Source organism: Takifugu rubripes, chromosome 14 (genome assembly GCF_901000725.2).
Source record: "Takifugu rubripes chromosome 14, fTakRub1.2, whole genome shotgun sequence".
NCBI classification, from domain to species: domain Eukaryota; kingdom Metazoa; phylum Chordata; class Actinopteri; order Tetraodontiformes; family Tetraodontidae; genus Takifugu; species Takifugu rubripes.
Window position 1 is genome coordinate 9,847,131 of NC_042298.1, and position 15,380 is coordinate 9,862,510.

General features: G+C 45.6%; 1 protein-coding gene across 12 annotated transcripts in view; it reads left to right on the forward strand.

Annotated features, from left to right (window-relative positions):
• The window catches only part of LOC101076136 (teneurin-2), a 189,023-nt gene that overhangs the window by 135,551 nt on the left and 38,092 nt on the right, over window positions 1–15,380 (forward strand). For 8 of the 12 annotated variants that reach the window (XM_029847155.1, XM_029847145.1, XM_029847144.1 and 5 more), the window contains 6 exons: window positions 1,328–1,566; window positions 9,874–9,996; window positions 11,103–11,329; window positions 11,928–12,123; window positions 13,348–13,449; window positions 13,891–14,085. In XM_029847155.1, coding sequence (XP_029703015.1) covers window positions 1,328–1,566; window positions 9,874–9,996; window positions 11,103–11,329; window positions 11,928–12,123; window positions 13,348–13,449; window positions 13,891–14,085 — 1,082 coding nt within the window. The remainder of the gene's footprint in view (window positions 1–1,327; window positions 1,567–9,873; window positions 9,997–11,102; window positions 11,330–11,927; window positions 12,124–13,347; window positions 13,450–13,890; window positions 14,086–15,380) is intronic. The other 4 variants (XM_029847146.1, XM_029847152.1, XM_029847153.1 and 1 more) reach the window with 2 other exon arrangements.

The following is a 15,380-nucleotide window of genomic DNA, read 5'->3' on the forward strand; positions in this document are numbered from 1 at the left end:
CACCAACAAGAATGCTAGTCCCAAAATTTCCCAGCAGACTGTTGCACTGTAACAAGATTATCGTTGCTATCTGTTCCACTTGTCAGTAGTTGCAATGCTGAGGGTGACCAGTGTTCCCACTGGAGTCAACAATATACTGTACTCCCAGCAACACAGAAAATGTGATTTAGAACATAGAAGCATAGAAACATGGAATCATTCGGCACATTTGACATCAGAGGCAGCGCCAAATTCAGGTTTCCATAAATACGTTAATGACAATCTGCCCACTGCCTTCCTCATTCAAATGTCTGTATCAGTTCATCCCTTCTTTTGCATTCTTTTTTCAGCTCTTAAAACACAAAAGTAGCATGAGTGCTAAAATCTGGTCCCCTCTGTATTCAAACGCTCCCAGAAGATCTCAAAGAGGCAAAAGCACCAACACACACAAACTCAGACATACAGAGACAATGAGATAGAGATTCTCTCTCCTCAGTCATGATTGACCCCACCTCATGTGATCTGTCTTACTCACCAGAGGGATTTTTTTTGTCGTACCACCCGCTGGCAGCTTTTTTCTGTGAGCTTCCAGCCTTTTGTACGAAGGGGGTGTCACCAATGGGCTCTTTTTTAGTTTATTTTTGCTCCTTTTTGCCCTTGAAAAGTTTCTTCAAGCGCAACATTTCACACACGTATTTCGACGATGTTCTTTCAAAGTCAGAGCAGAAAAGAAGACTGAAAGCGAAGAAGGAGGAATGAAGATCTGAGCACAGCACCAGTGGGGGGGGGGGGGGGGGGGGGGGGGGGGGGGGGGGGGGGGGGGGGGGGGATCAAGGTCAGTGAAAGACAGAGGAGCAGGAATGTAGCAAAGGAAATGATGGTGAGCAGGTGCACTGATAGCAAAGGATAATAGCAATATGGAAAAAAAAGGATGGTGGTTCAAGTCCCTCTATTATCCTCTCCCTGAGCTCTGACCCTGTTGCGACACTGAGGACATGATAAAGGGACAGCACGGTCCTGAGAGGGGAAAACAAAGTATGATATAGTGTATGTGGGGCAAAGGGGACGAGGCGACTGAGGGAAAACAAATTACAACAGATGGACGTTAAATCAGTACTTGGCAAAACGGAAAGAACCGGAGACTACGTCCAAGTCAATACTGCGTCAGGAAGGATTCATTGAAAAGACATATTGGACAGAAGGTTGCACAGATGCGACCCTGTCATCTGAGGTTTGATAAAGGAATGATGCTTCTTTTCCAGTGTTTGCATCTGGACATCGCTGGACATCGTTGAACGTCATCTTTGGAAGAATAATTAACAAATAACTTCCTGTGTTTCATCCTAAGGCACTTCTTGTTCAAGACCTCATCGGGGACAACTCCTCTCTTCAGTAGCTCTTCTCCTGGGTACCCTCTGACTTCAGGAACTGTGTATTCTCCACCCCCTCGCTTGCTGCCCAGAAACACCTTCTCCCGCTCAGCCTTCAAACTAAAGAAGCCGTCCAAGTACTGCAGCTGGAAGTGTGCCGCTGTTACCGCCATCGCAGCTGCTGCCCTGCTGGCTGTCCTACTCTCTTACTTCATTGGTAAGTGAAATTTTATTCCAGGAGGAGGTGTAGTCAAAGGTAATTTTAATCCCAGGTGGCATTAGGTTAAATATGCCTTTAAAACACCGTTTTGTCTCAGCGTGCATCATTGTCTGTTGGACCTTTACTGTTGGGCCAAAACCATCATTAAAATGGCAGAAATAACAAAAAATCTAGATATACATTTTGTAGCCAAGGTAATGTTTCTGTGTAAATCAGGACATTGTGACAACAAGGCGAAACAAGGGAAACTAACCATTCAGAAAACACGAAATTGCTGCACGTTCTCTCAAGCATCAAAGCCGTAATTATGCCTCAAAAAGAATTGTCAAAGTTAAGCGCTTCCCAAGTATCTCACGATGACATCGTGCGTAGGTGGATCTGTGTGACGCAAAGTGAAGGACAGAGGGTCAATTGCTTTGAGTGTCTGCCAGGGTTTTCTTTTCATTCTTGACACAATTATTTGGAATTTAGGTCAGTCTGGCGTGTATCTGGGTGTCTTTTGCAGAATGTGTGTGGGAAGGCAGATGTGGTGATGAACCCCTCGTTGGCCTCTTACACCAGAGACCAAAGACAACAGATGGGGCCTTGTATGAAACAGTGAAATCAGCAGAAAGTCCATGAACCACCCATCAATTACCTCAATATAGTCATTAATGATGACTGCCTGTAGTGTGTCCTTAGACTGTCCATGACACTTCCTCTTTTTCAGCCTACTAAGAATGATCCTTGAATGATCTGTACTAAGTGGCTCATGGTGAGCCAAGTAGAACACCCCCCACCAGACAGCGGTCTGAACCGTCAACATGGGGCACTATGGACCCTTGATTTCATGTTGTTCACACCAAAGTGGGACTCCATTCATACATGCTGCTGCAGAAATCGGCCCATGTTTTCCCAGCCTACTCCTACTCCGTGTGTAGAGAGCCTCTGCTAATTTCACGCACAGAAGAGGCGCCCACCAGGACATGTTGCCCATGTGCTCGAAGGTTCGATAGCTGCCTGCGCCTCTCTGTATACCTCAGTTAGGATTCATTTTTTCAGTTTTCCTCAGTCAGCATGAACCATTATAGACACTCCATCCTCACGCATTTGTGAAGAACTGCCACTTGCTAGATATCTTCTTTTCGGGGGGGGGGTATTTTCTGGACACCCTAGGCTGGATTGATCACCGCCTCTCACCTTGGTGCACAGCTCCACAAATGGACCTCTGGAATAGCTGTATGGATGGGAAAAAGCCAAACTTCAAAAGGGATCCACTTGAGTTCAAGGGCTTAAAAAACATTTGAAAGAACCAGCATAGATATTTTTTTCTGAGCAACGTAGAACTCACTGGAGAGTTTAAGGAAGTGTTTGTTTTCATCACAACATATACTTGTTCACACCATTCTGCAAATGTAAGATTAAAAAGAGCTAATTTAATGAAAGAGAAGCTTAGAAATTATCCCTTTTTTGTGTCGTCTATTTAGACTCAATATAGCTTCATAACAATAGTGCCAGTTTGACTCAATAACTGGAAGCAGTAGCTTACATTCCTTGGATCTTTCAATTCTATATGCAGAATATAGCTACAACTCAACCACTCTTCAACATTGTGAATATGAGCATATATTGGGCAGTGTTGTATTTCTAATTAAATTGACTGTACTGAGTTTCTTTTTCACCTGATTCTGAAGCTTTACAATCCATTCTGTTGCAATGATTATCTGGTGTTTTCTCTTTGCGGAACAGAACTGCTGCCAAGGCTGAAACCCTTGTGTTTACTCTGCTTTTTGTTGCGTTAATCGCGTTGCCAGTTTCAGTCAGAAGAGTTCACCGCTCATAAGGGGGGGTGTGGTGTTATGTAAGGCTGTGTGTGTTAGAGCCCAGTACCCAACGGGGGGATTGCACAGAGCACCCAGAGCCATACAGCGTGAAGAGGACCCCTCTGAGGCATCAACCCAGGAGCCCTCTCATAAATTACACTAGGACACATGTGCCCATATAGCACTTTTCTTTTTGCGCACGTGTATGCCTGTTTGTGCGTACCAGCGCTCCCTCACTGTGAACAATCTACTTTAGTGCACAACAATGTGTGTGCCCGTCATCTGAAGGCTTTGATGGCTTCCTTTCTGACAAATTGTTTTTGCTTGCTGCAGACCACAAGATAAATAAAAAAAATCCCAGCGACTGTTCGACAGTCTACCAGAGGCACTTTCAAAAGCTTACTGTGCATGTGAGGGCACATTGGGGCATCGGGGCCAACTCCACAAAGTGTGTCCTCATCTTTACATGTGAAGGAATGATCGGACAGAGGGAGGGAGGAGGATAAACGAGAATGCTTGCTCTCCATTCCCCAGGCGTCTTGTTTGCTTGCTCCGCGTGGAGCATCAGAGCCAAAGGAGAGGTGGTTGCTAGGATACAGGTGAGTGGTTGCATACAGGAGTGAAAGCAGGTCTCATTGTGAGCAAGATAGAGGAAAGGGAAGACAGAGGGACGGTAAAGAGGTGGAATATACTGGGAGCAAAGAGGGCAGAGGGGAAGAAAATGGGACGCAGGGAGATGTGTCACTGTCAGCATGCAGCCAGAACATAAAGGGTAAAGGAAAAGAGAGAACAGTTGAGACAGAGGAGAGGGGTGTTGAGGATGATATGTCACTGTCGCTTCTGTAAGGGATGGCAGCAGAAGATTGTGTGTTTGTGTGTGTGTGTGTGGGGGGGGGGGGGTGCTTGGGAGATGAGCAAAGGCTCTTGTCTGGGAGGAGGAGCAGGAGTGTCAAGACAGCCAGATGTGGAGAAAAGACACCTAGGCAGAGGGGACGAGGGATGGACCACGACCGCCCGAGGTTCTGTCACCTGGAATATCTGTGGTTAGTGTACCCAAGAGAGGGGGAGCTAGCAGAGGAAAGGTAAAATAGAAACAAGATGGAAAATGCACATGGCTGCCCTATATCAATAACTTGCAGTATGGGATTCGTGCTGTTGCATGTGACATGCAACGGATGCTTCTGTACAGGTGGACCATCACATAAATACACAAGCAGCACAAATGAGTGTGCCCTTGACTACAGTGAGTATACTTGCTAGCAGGTGATTGTGTCACCTTTGCTGTGCGTGTGCGTGCGTGTGCATGCATGTGTGTGTGTGAGATGGCTGAATTTGTTGTGCGCTCTAGCAGCTCCACATGGTATTGTCACCTCTGATGAATGAGAGTGCTCACACACAGAAAAGCACACATACCCGATATTTTTAGTGGAGCGCTCAGCTCCCATGTCTGTTGATTAAACCGGCTCACACATACACTGTCATCGAGTGTGACCTTCATGCCTCTGAACTGACCATTTTCCATCCATTATCACTGCCGCGCTGTTCCAGACTGATCGCAATCGCTTACTGCCCATTCCTCCCGTTTCGCTTCAGTGCATTCATGTCACTGCACCCTAATGTAATAACATGCTAATGAGTTTTAATGTCCAAAGATCTATGGTTGTGATAACATTTTTAAAAATTGTGTTTTTGGGGTTTGTTTTGTTTTGTTCTGTTTTTTATTTTGCCCTTAATCATGATGTGGAAGGACATTACTTAACTGCCAAAGCAATTGTTTACCAGCAGATGAAAATCCATGGCAGAGAGAGAAAACAGCTTATAATGAAGTCAAGCTGCATCCAGTATGTTTTAGGTGGGTGGCGCCTGTGGTTTTACTAAAATGAAGAACAAAACCTGGAGGATTTGTTTGTTACCTGCTGGGTTCAACTCATCCTCTGACTCAACTTTGATTGCCCCAAAACATGGAAATACAGGTTGCTCATAAATAAATAAGGAGACAAAAAGTGAGGTTTGTGAACTTCCTGTTTGACGTGTCTCAGACCTGCAGGTCTCGTAATATGGCTGCTTTCCAAACCAAGCTCCTTGACCCCAGAGTCCCCTTGCACTCTGCATGTGGCTTCCCTTCTGCTGATCCAATGTGGAACAGCTAGAGGTCAGGATGTGTCGCTCATGCCAGTACGTGTGCCCTTATAGATCGTGTGTGTGAGTGTGAGTGTGAGTGTGAGTGTGAGTGTGAGTGTGAGTGTGTGTGTGTGTGTGTGTGTGTGTGTGTGTGTGTGTGTGTGTGTGTGTGTGTGTGTGTGTGTGTGTGTGTGTGTGTGTGTGTAAGTGAAGGCATGGTTGGGCATATGGTGAACACCGGAACCTGGGCATAAGGACTAGACATTGAGCGTGTGTCTTTGGCAGCAGGGCCTGTCGCACTGATAAAGGTTGGGATCTTACCAGACACTGCCAGTCCAAGAAAAGGGCAGGGCACGGCCAGGACTCATGCACAAGGTAGTATACCATCTGCATCGGAGGGATAAATGGGTCCTCTGACCTGGCCAGGTGATACAAAGAACAGTCCAGACTACCAAGCAGAGCACGTGATGAACATCAACATCCATCCTTTGACTTCTGGCCTACCTGCAGTTTTAACCTGCATTCTGAAGAGGATGCACTCGGACCCACTGCTGGTGATTCACCTTGACTGCTTCGGCACACACAGGCCCATTTCATTCATTTATTTTCACATTCATTTATTCATTAGTGTTGTTCTTATCTAGGCTCAATCGTTAGTCCAATTAGGGCCTCGGAGCTTCAATAGCTCCCCTGTTCGAAACAGGAGATGGATGAAGAAGCCCGAGTGAAAGAAATCACCACCCTCCCCGTCTCATTTCTGTTCAGTTCCTCCGTCTCTTGGCATCCCCAACGTGCGTTTCCTTTCATCCTCTCTCATTCTCTCTCACTCTCTGATCTGTGATAAGATAGCATAGTCCCTCATATCCTGTTTCTAATACAGATCGATGAGAGGGAAAGGACCGAGGTAGGACGGCATGAGATGAGGCAGGGTTGGTGGAAAAGGGGGGTGTGGGGGGTATCTGCAAAGGAAATGAGGATTCAGAAAGGAGGACATCACTCAGATTCACATCTCTTTTCATTTAGCCCATGCATGCACCCGCGCGCTTTACGTCTGCATCGGGCGTTTTTCTGTATTTGCGGGCAATAAGAGGAGCGTTTCAGCAACGTGACAGAGCCTCGCCTGCTTTCCCTCCAGACGGTGCCTTGTAGGTACAGGTCTGCAGGCAACTCATATAATCTTTTGTGTTGCAGGCAATTACAGTCCGGTTGCATCAGCTGGGTGAGGAGTTCCCGTTGGGGGTTTGCGGCGTGTGCGCCAGCGCGCACATCGTTGTTAATACCGAGCATCTCGGAGCATGCATATGCAGACACACGCAGAGACAGACAAATTGTCTCTCTCAGTGTATATGACCCCCAAGGGCAGCAGCCAGCCGCCGCCCCCGTCGCTCCATTTCAGACTCTAAATGATCTCAGCAAGCAGTGCCTTCAGAACTTCGATGGAGAACACTGTTTTATTTATAGACTACGCAAGTGGAAATTTTGTGGTACATTCAAAGGAGTGTCCCAAATGTCCCGAACGCTCAAAAAAAACGCAGGACCACTCTGCTCTTTTCATGTTCAAAGCAGTAGGACACGGTTGTGCTGCGGTAACAGAGGGAACCGGTGGAGTTTCATCTTCTCAGGGTTGCAGCAGTTTGGCAAACATTTGTTTTGGCTAACAACATATCTACCTGCTCGCTAAATGAGGGCCTCAGAGATGGGGCAGAGAAGGGGGGGACACAATAGGTAGAAATGCGGGGAAAAGCCTTCCTAAACCAATTAGTAGCTGGGCCGAGGACAGGGGACTGGCTACAATTACCAGCCTAATTGAGGTCAGAGTTGTTAATTTAGTGGTGAATTAGAACGATTAATACGCATTTATCAGGATGGCCAGGGGAGATGGCAAATAAAAGAGTGTTGCCTCCATGTGTGCTTTGGCATCTTTGTGTAATTTTAGGCTCATTGCAACAGATTACATGTGCGGGAAGCTGGTTTCTACCTCTCTAGTGCAAATTAGCTGCGGTGCAATTGCTACAATGGGGGAGAGCAACATGTAAACAGGCAATGATATGGTCGAGGTGAGATGGGCGAGAAACGCGTGACGAGAGAGAGACAGACGGTGGCGCCGGGTCAACTTTACCCATCTTGTGTAGAAATTTTAATCAAACCCATTAGCCATGATAAATATTTCTCTCAGCATACATACATGCATGTCTGTTTCTGACTCATTGCTTGTGTCCTGAATGATTTATTGTCAGGGGAAGAATCAGGTTCTCCTTTATGTCCCATCCAGTCAGCAAATACAGGGTCGCTCATTTCTTAAGTCACACCTCCGTCTACCACCTTCCTCCCTTTGCAACATCATCTGTTGCCACGTTTTCCCTGTTTTTAGTTCATCCTCAGGGGCTTTTTTTTATTTTTTATGTTCTTTAATATTCTCTCAGTTCTTGCTGTCCTCCAGCGTTCTCTCTTATCTTTTCCTCTTCACGTTGCATAACATATCTTCAAGAGCTCCTGACCATTGCCCCGCTCTCTGTGCCCATCCAACTTCCTTTTTTTTATTATCTGCTTTGGCTCTCTGTCTATCACTCCTTCCCCTCTTTTTTGTTGTCTCGGGGTCACGTGCGCTGCTGAAGCTGCTGCTGAAGCTGCTGCTGATGTCTCACATGCTGTCTTTAGCAGATGATCCAAGCACTTTGCCCGTCTGAATTATGCATCGAGATTACATAAAAATCTCGTGAAGCTACTGATCTATTTTTAATTGAACTCTATTGCTAGTTAAACCTGCTTCTCTGTGATCTTTTCATGTGTGTGTAGCTGTGTGTGTTGTGCCCATGTGTCTGTTGAACATGACAAGTGAGCAGCCAGAGATTAAAAAAGGGCACGGCCCAAATCAGACCGTCTTCTTAATTCTCCTTGTGTTAGTCATTTCAGTTCAAACACTGTAGGCGTTATTGGCAAGCAGTTTGATTGAGCCTTACAATCTGTCTTGAAAACAGTTATTATGACAATTATGATCTGGAAAGAAAACGCTTAAAATTATGGAAGCACAAAGCTAAATACATCAATTTCTGTCGTTTTTCTTTGGCAGCCTGTTGCAATTGTTAACATGAGAGAAAGTACTTGCAAAAAGAATGACAACGAGTGCTTCTCTTTGTCTTTTGTCTGCCCCTCCAAAAAAAAAAAACCTGTTGAAGAAGCGTTTATTAGTGACGCTGCTGAGGACTAAGAGCGCCCTCTGTAGGTCGACCTTTATATGCCGCGCACAGCAAAACGAAAAAAGCAAAGAAAAATCGTTTTCGGTAACCGCTTATGGGCAGTGACCCACCAACCCATACGCAGTGAACACACACAATAAGATCACAATAAGATCATGGTCTGATGTAGTCTTTCATCAGAATGGCTGATACCATCTTTGCGTGTGTGGATGAATAGGAAAGAAAAGCAAGGGAGTGATAAGAAAGGCTGGAAGAAAAAAAGGAGAAGTAGAAGGAAAACAGCAAGAGGAGTGAAGGTCAGCACATGGGAGCACAGAGAGCAAAGAAAGCAAGAGGTGGACGTAAAAGAAAAGAGACAGGGCGGGCGACGCGGCGGTCTCTACGTGGTCTCTGCTTTTCACCCTGCTCCCTTCTCACCATAAGAATGTTAAAAAAGAGCTGACAACGGAGGCCCGGCAGCAGTCAGGGTGTCAGCGCTTTTCTTTGGCCCAAAACAAAAGAGCGGCGAATAACGGAGGAAGACAAGAAAATATGTAATAATCAAAGAAATGGATGAAAACAGCGTGGCTGCGAGAATGAGCTTAACAAAGCCGCAGACAATTTTTACCGCCTAGCGCGTAAACTTTGGACAAGTGGAAACTTGGGGGAATCGGTGACCTGGGCTTCAGATGCAGGTGATAGAAGGCTACTGTGATGAGGATGAGATAAGTGAAAGATCAACCACATGATGCTTGTTGGGCGTTCATGCACGAGCCTTCAAACGCTCCGTAACGCTCTCGACGTTGCAACCCTTAATCAGTGGGAGTAGTGGATTAGGCAGTGTGAAATGTCAGGACATAATAACAGAGAATAGAAGCAGAGAAAGTTGATTAGTCACCTGCGAGTCAAAAAGATGCCGTAAAGGTTTTTAAATGCTCGCAGGTTAAAGTGAATGATTGCAAGAGGTTGAAAACCCTGACATGATCATCTTATTGTCTTCCCTAAAGGCTTTTTGTGCATTAAGATTAACATGTGTTTCCTGTGACATGCATTTAAAGTAGCAGTCTAAGCTTGGTTGTTAGAAATGACAGATTAGACGGAGCTTTGGCCTCCTGTGTTTCTGTTGCTTGACAAGCTTTCAGGAGCGGCAGTTCAACATTTCGCACATGTCCTTTCCTCTCCCCTTCCCCTCTCTTTGTGTGCAGCGATCAACTTACTGGGATTGACGTGGCAGCTGAAACCATCCGATGGCCCCCTGTTAAACAACGGACTGGGGGCTGGCTTGCCTGTCAACAGTGATGTGGCCACACTGCCCTCTGGAGGCAGAGGTATGAACTGCACTACACGCAAACTTGAACCCTACAATATTTGAAACGTTTTTATTTCTTATCAATAATCTTTACCATAACGTTTAATAATTTGAAATTGTATTATTATTGTTTATTGTAATTATATTTAAAAAGCACTTTATGTATATCCAACCTGTAACCATTGTGGTGCTTCTATTCTACTCTGTGGTTTATTTTCTTTTAACAATATATGTTGCCCAAAAAACAAAAATCCTTGGAGTCAAGTGCCAAAGTCACGATGCAAAAGTTGAAAAACAAATTGATCGGGACAAGGACGGAGTAGCACATTCTCCTTCAGGGCTCTTCCACGTTTAGTTTAGTTTAGTTGCAAAGCCCCAAACAGGCACGCACCAACTAAAATAGTTCAATAATTCATGACACAGTCCTCTCCTATCAGTATGTCGAGCGAGGTTTATCTTCTCAGTCAGCAGCAAGGTAAAATACTAACTGTGCCTCCATTTTGAAGGCCCCCTCACGGTTCTCTATCTGTTCTTTCACTCGCTCGATCCTGCTCGTAACACACGCAGCATGTGCTATCAATCCATGTGCGTTACTGCTCGGTGTCTGTATTCTGTATTAATGAGAGGGCCGCTGTGTGTTGTTCCCCCGCCGTCTGAGCCAGATGCTGCTGTTGTTCCTCTCGTTGTTGCTTTTCATTTCGTTGCTATTCCGCACACAAGCTCTCATGCAGACACAGTCTTTTTCTGTCTGGGGTACAAAGCTCTGCTGGTAGATGACTGACCTGATTGCTTGGATGCCGTGTGTTTTCACTGTGCATGCTCGTCGGCGAGGCGGCTTGGAAACCTGCGTCCCGCAGTTCTATTATCTTGGCCTCATTCTAGCCTTGAAAACAAAGTCCACCGTCCAGCAGGTTTTTCAACAAAGGCGTCATCTTGCATCCAACAGTGAAAAATTATATTATTTGTATTTATGTTTCATGCTGAGCTGTGGGTGCCGTATAGTTACTGGTGTTCTGCACAGTCGAATAATATGCCTTTAAATTTTAACAGGAGGGTATTTACGCTGAACTGTGATGATTAGCTAACGATTTTGGCAATCGAGGCACACAATCACAAATTATGCAGTTTCTTTCCCCTTTGCTGTAGGTCCGTGGGCAGGCAGGAACAGCAGCATAGACACGGGGAGCATTGAGGTCGGAAGACGTGCAACCCAAGAGGTGCCCCCAGGGGTTTTCTGGAGATCTTTGCTCCACCTCAGCCTCCCACAGTTCCTCAAGTTCAACATCTCCCTCGGCAAAGATGCCCTGTTTGGAGTGTACATCCGCAAGGGTCTGCCTCCCTCACATGCCCAGGTACCGGCTGGGGAGGGGAGATTTTACATCAGCATCTTCATCCTAATGGGCCAATTTTCAAGAATCATCTGAACCATTTGGGTCTCTTTATCTCCACACTCAACAGATCAGCGAGACTACATTTAAAATACCCTTCCCGTGTCATGGGGAATCCAAAAATCAATTTGAGATCCATTACAATAGCTGTTTGAAAAAACTGATTTAGCTCCAGATTCATGCTTAATTAAATTTCACAGTAATGTAACTTTTACTGTCTCTTATTAATTAGAGATGATTCAATTAACAGCAAATTTATGGAATGGGATCATCGCATCCAGATACCATCTGCCCGACCTGGCTTTAGCTGGGAAACACCATAGATGTGTGTCCATGGCAGTAAAAATAAAATGTAATGTGAATGACAGCCCTCAGAAAACCTTCCATGCTTCCCTTCAAGAACCCCCCACCTCTCTGCCCATCCCCACCCCAAAATCATTTTAATCTTCCACATCTATGGGTCATTCATCAATGTCTAAAACACGCCAACGCAGCACTTTATAGTTGAAGCGTGGTCTCCATTCAAGTCTAAGCTCTCTCACCCCCCCCCTCCTTTTTCCAGTATGATTATATGGAGCGCCTGGACGGGAAGGAGAAGTGGAGCGTTGTTGAGTCTCCGCGTGAAAGGAGGAGCATCCAAACTGTGGTCCTCAACGAGGCCGTCTTTGTCCAGTACCTGGACGCTGGCTCCTGGCACCTGGCCTTCTACAATGATGGTCGGGAGATGGAGACGGTGTCCTTCAGCACCAACATCATGGGTGAGACGGAAGGAATTTCTACAAGACTCAGAATGCAACATTGTGTGTGTGTGTGTGTGTGTGTGTGTGTGTGTGTATGTGTTTGTTTAAAGGTATAAAACCTCCCAGGAACAAAAAGCTCAATTATCCCAAACTAATTCTGAAAACAGATTTAAAAAAATATACATGCAACCCTCTAAATTGGATGTTTTTGAACTTAAACAGTGGCCCAGATCATTCCAATTGTTCAAGCAGGCGACCAACAGGGATGAATAAAAAAGACTTGAGCTGAGTGAAAGAATACTTCAGCCTCAATATCTGGCAGTAGAGCTTTCAGCATTCGGAGTTGTAGAGAGACAGACGAGTGGCAGAGGCAGCGAGGGTGGAATTAGAGTGAGTAGCGACAGAGAGGGAGCTTCAGGAAAGACAGTGTTGGGGGCAAAGCCTGAATGCAGTGAAGAGGACTGGAGGACTGGAGGAGGAGGAGCTGAAGAGGGGAGAGAATGAAAGAGTGGCATTAGGGTAAGAGGGAGGCATGGGGCTGAGATTTGGAGCAAAGGATGGAGGATAGAAACATAAAAATATTAGTGGAAATGGGAGAAATGCTTTCCATTAAAGGAGTGAAAGCCCCCTCCCCCCAAAAAGGGTATGAAGTAGTGCAAAATGCACTTTTTATAATTAGCATCTACCCTGGTCCTTCCTACAAAATGGTTCTCTTGTCTGGTAAGTGGGTTAAGAGACAAAAAAAAATGGAGTTGGAGCCCTGAATACTTGGGCGAACACAACCTGCTATACACACACACGTGCACATGTGCAAAGACACACGCGCGCACACAAAGAATCATGCTAAAAATGTGTCTGGTACCAAACAACTCCACCTTAATGGAGTATTAATGATCCTGGAAAGGACAGACTGAGGCAGCAAATACCTATAAAAAATATTTGAGAATGTGGCTGAGTTTATATTCAAGCACGTTGTCCAGAAAAGTGATGGATGGACAATAAGGATTCTCAAAATGGCTGATTCAAAGGTCTTTCTCTGCTCACTAAAATGGAATGCATGGAATCCTGGAAAAGGGGCATTAGGCTTTTGATGTCTGCGACTGCGCCACTCTCAGCATCTTGATTTGATGTGTAGCATCAGAATGTTGCCAGTGATTTAATCAAAGGCTTTGATGCCCCCCCCCTCTTTCTTCTTCCTCTTCTTCTCCTTCTTCTCTCTGTTTCACTTTGTTGTCTTCACAGACTCGGTCCAAGAGTGCCCGCGCAATTGCCATGGCAACGGCGAGTGCAATTCTGGCGTTTGCCATTGCTTCCCGGGATTCCACGGCATGGACTGCTCTAAAGGTATCGCGCTGCTTACAATATGCCAAAAAAAAGAAGAAGAAACTCCTTCACTAATTTAGACAAGCAGCCACATTTCAGTATTCCAATAGAGAGGCTGAGGAGCAGAAAGATTGCACATGGCCTGAGGTGGAGCCGAGACAAGATGACTGATGAAGAATGTCAGCCCCGCCAGCGAACGTCTCCCTGCCTCTGTGCTCACCTGGGAAAGACAGCTTTGATGAATAGTTTAGTTACCTCTGCCTGTAATTACTCTTCATGCCACTGCCACTCTCCACCTTCCTTACCTCCTTCGCGGAGTGTCGATGGGTTTATTTTAGGTGTGTTCGCGGGTGGTGTCTGTGCAACAGCTGCTTCTTGTTTCTGGGTGTTGTCGCGGTCGACGATGTTTTTTTTGGGTTTTGTTTTTAAGGTCTCCCCTTTCCGCCCTCTCTGTTTCCCCAGTGGCGTGCCCAGTGCTGTGTAGCGGCAACGGCCAATACGACAAAGGCTCCTGTGTGTGTTACAGCGGCTGGAAAGGACCCGAGTGCGACGTCCCCATCACGGAGTGCATCGACCCTCTTTGCAGCGGCCACGGCACGTGCACTGACGGCCACTGTGTGTGCTCCATCGGCTACAAAGGGCAGAGCTGTGGAGAGGGTGAGACAAGGCACCGCGAAGGAGTGACAAGATGCAGTTTATTTTATTTTATTTTTTATCTCCTCCATGCACTCACACACACACACACACGCACACACACACACACACACACACGCACACACACATAGCTGTTAATGCCAGTCAAACAACTCATCATAGTTTAATCCTACCCGGCACTTTCGTCATATAAACAGATAAAGCAGCAAAACACATCAGGGATTTTATTAAGGAATAAAATTGCTTCTATTGATCCTTGTTAAGAAAGATCGGCCCACCCTATTCTCTGCTGTCACAGAAAGAACTTGAGGGCATCGGGGGAGGTGAGAGATGCACGAAGAGATAGAAATATTGAAAAAAATACTGGCAGAGAGAAAGGGCTTCTTGAAAAAAACACATTAAAGTGTCAAAGTGTCTCCATTTAAATGCTGTATCTGTAAATCCATAATATAGGTCAAATGCTTATTACCCTTTAATTTACAGAATCAATATTCCAAATAGTTTCAAAAAACCATTATTGTTACATTCATTTTTGTCATGACCTTTTTTTTTTTACACAATTCACATTAAAATATATCTGTGTAAATTCAGCTAAATTTATTTGTGTATTTTTAAGTTTCCTCCTTCCTCCTAAAATAGCTTACCTACATTCTGCTTATCAGAATCACACAAAAGGAAGCTACATTACAATTGCGCTAAATTGTGGGAGATAGATGAGACACGTGAAAGAAAAGAGGGAAAGAAACACACAGGTTAAACGGACGAGCGTAGACGCAGAAGTCAGGATGCTGAGCACGAGAAAGGCGTCAGCGTTTTCCTTTCTACTCTTTCTGCTTTTTAGCTCCCTCTCGTCTTTTTTTCATCTCTTTTGGTCTCAAATCTGATATTCATCACAGCAGAGTCCCTCAAACAATTTACCTGGAGTGCCAGTGACATGAAAATCAATATCTGTGATCCGCTGTTCCTGCCAGGCAAACAGAAACGAGGGGCTCTGTGTGTGTGTGTGTGTGTGTGTGTGTGTGTGTGGGTGTGTGTGTGGGTGTGTGTGTGTGTGTGTGAGAGAGAAGGGGCGCGACGAGGGTCAATGATGCCTGAGGTGGAAGAAAAAAGGCATCAGACCAAGAGGAGAAGAGCAAAGTGGGTGGGGGGGCAAGTAGAGGGACTGGGACAAGGCAGGGAGATGAGGCCGGAGGAGGGGGTGGGTGGGCTCTTTGCCGGGAGGAGGTAATTTGTCAAATTGCTTTTCACTCACTGCTTGGACTCTCAGCTGCCTGTCAACCTGGCAGACAGACACTGTC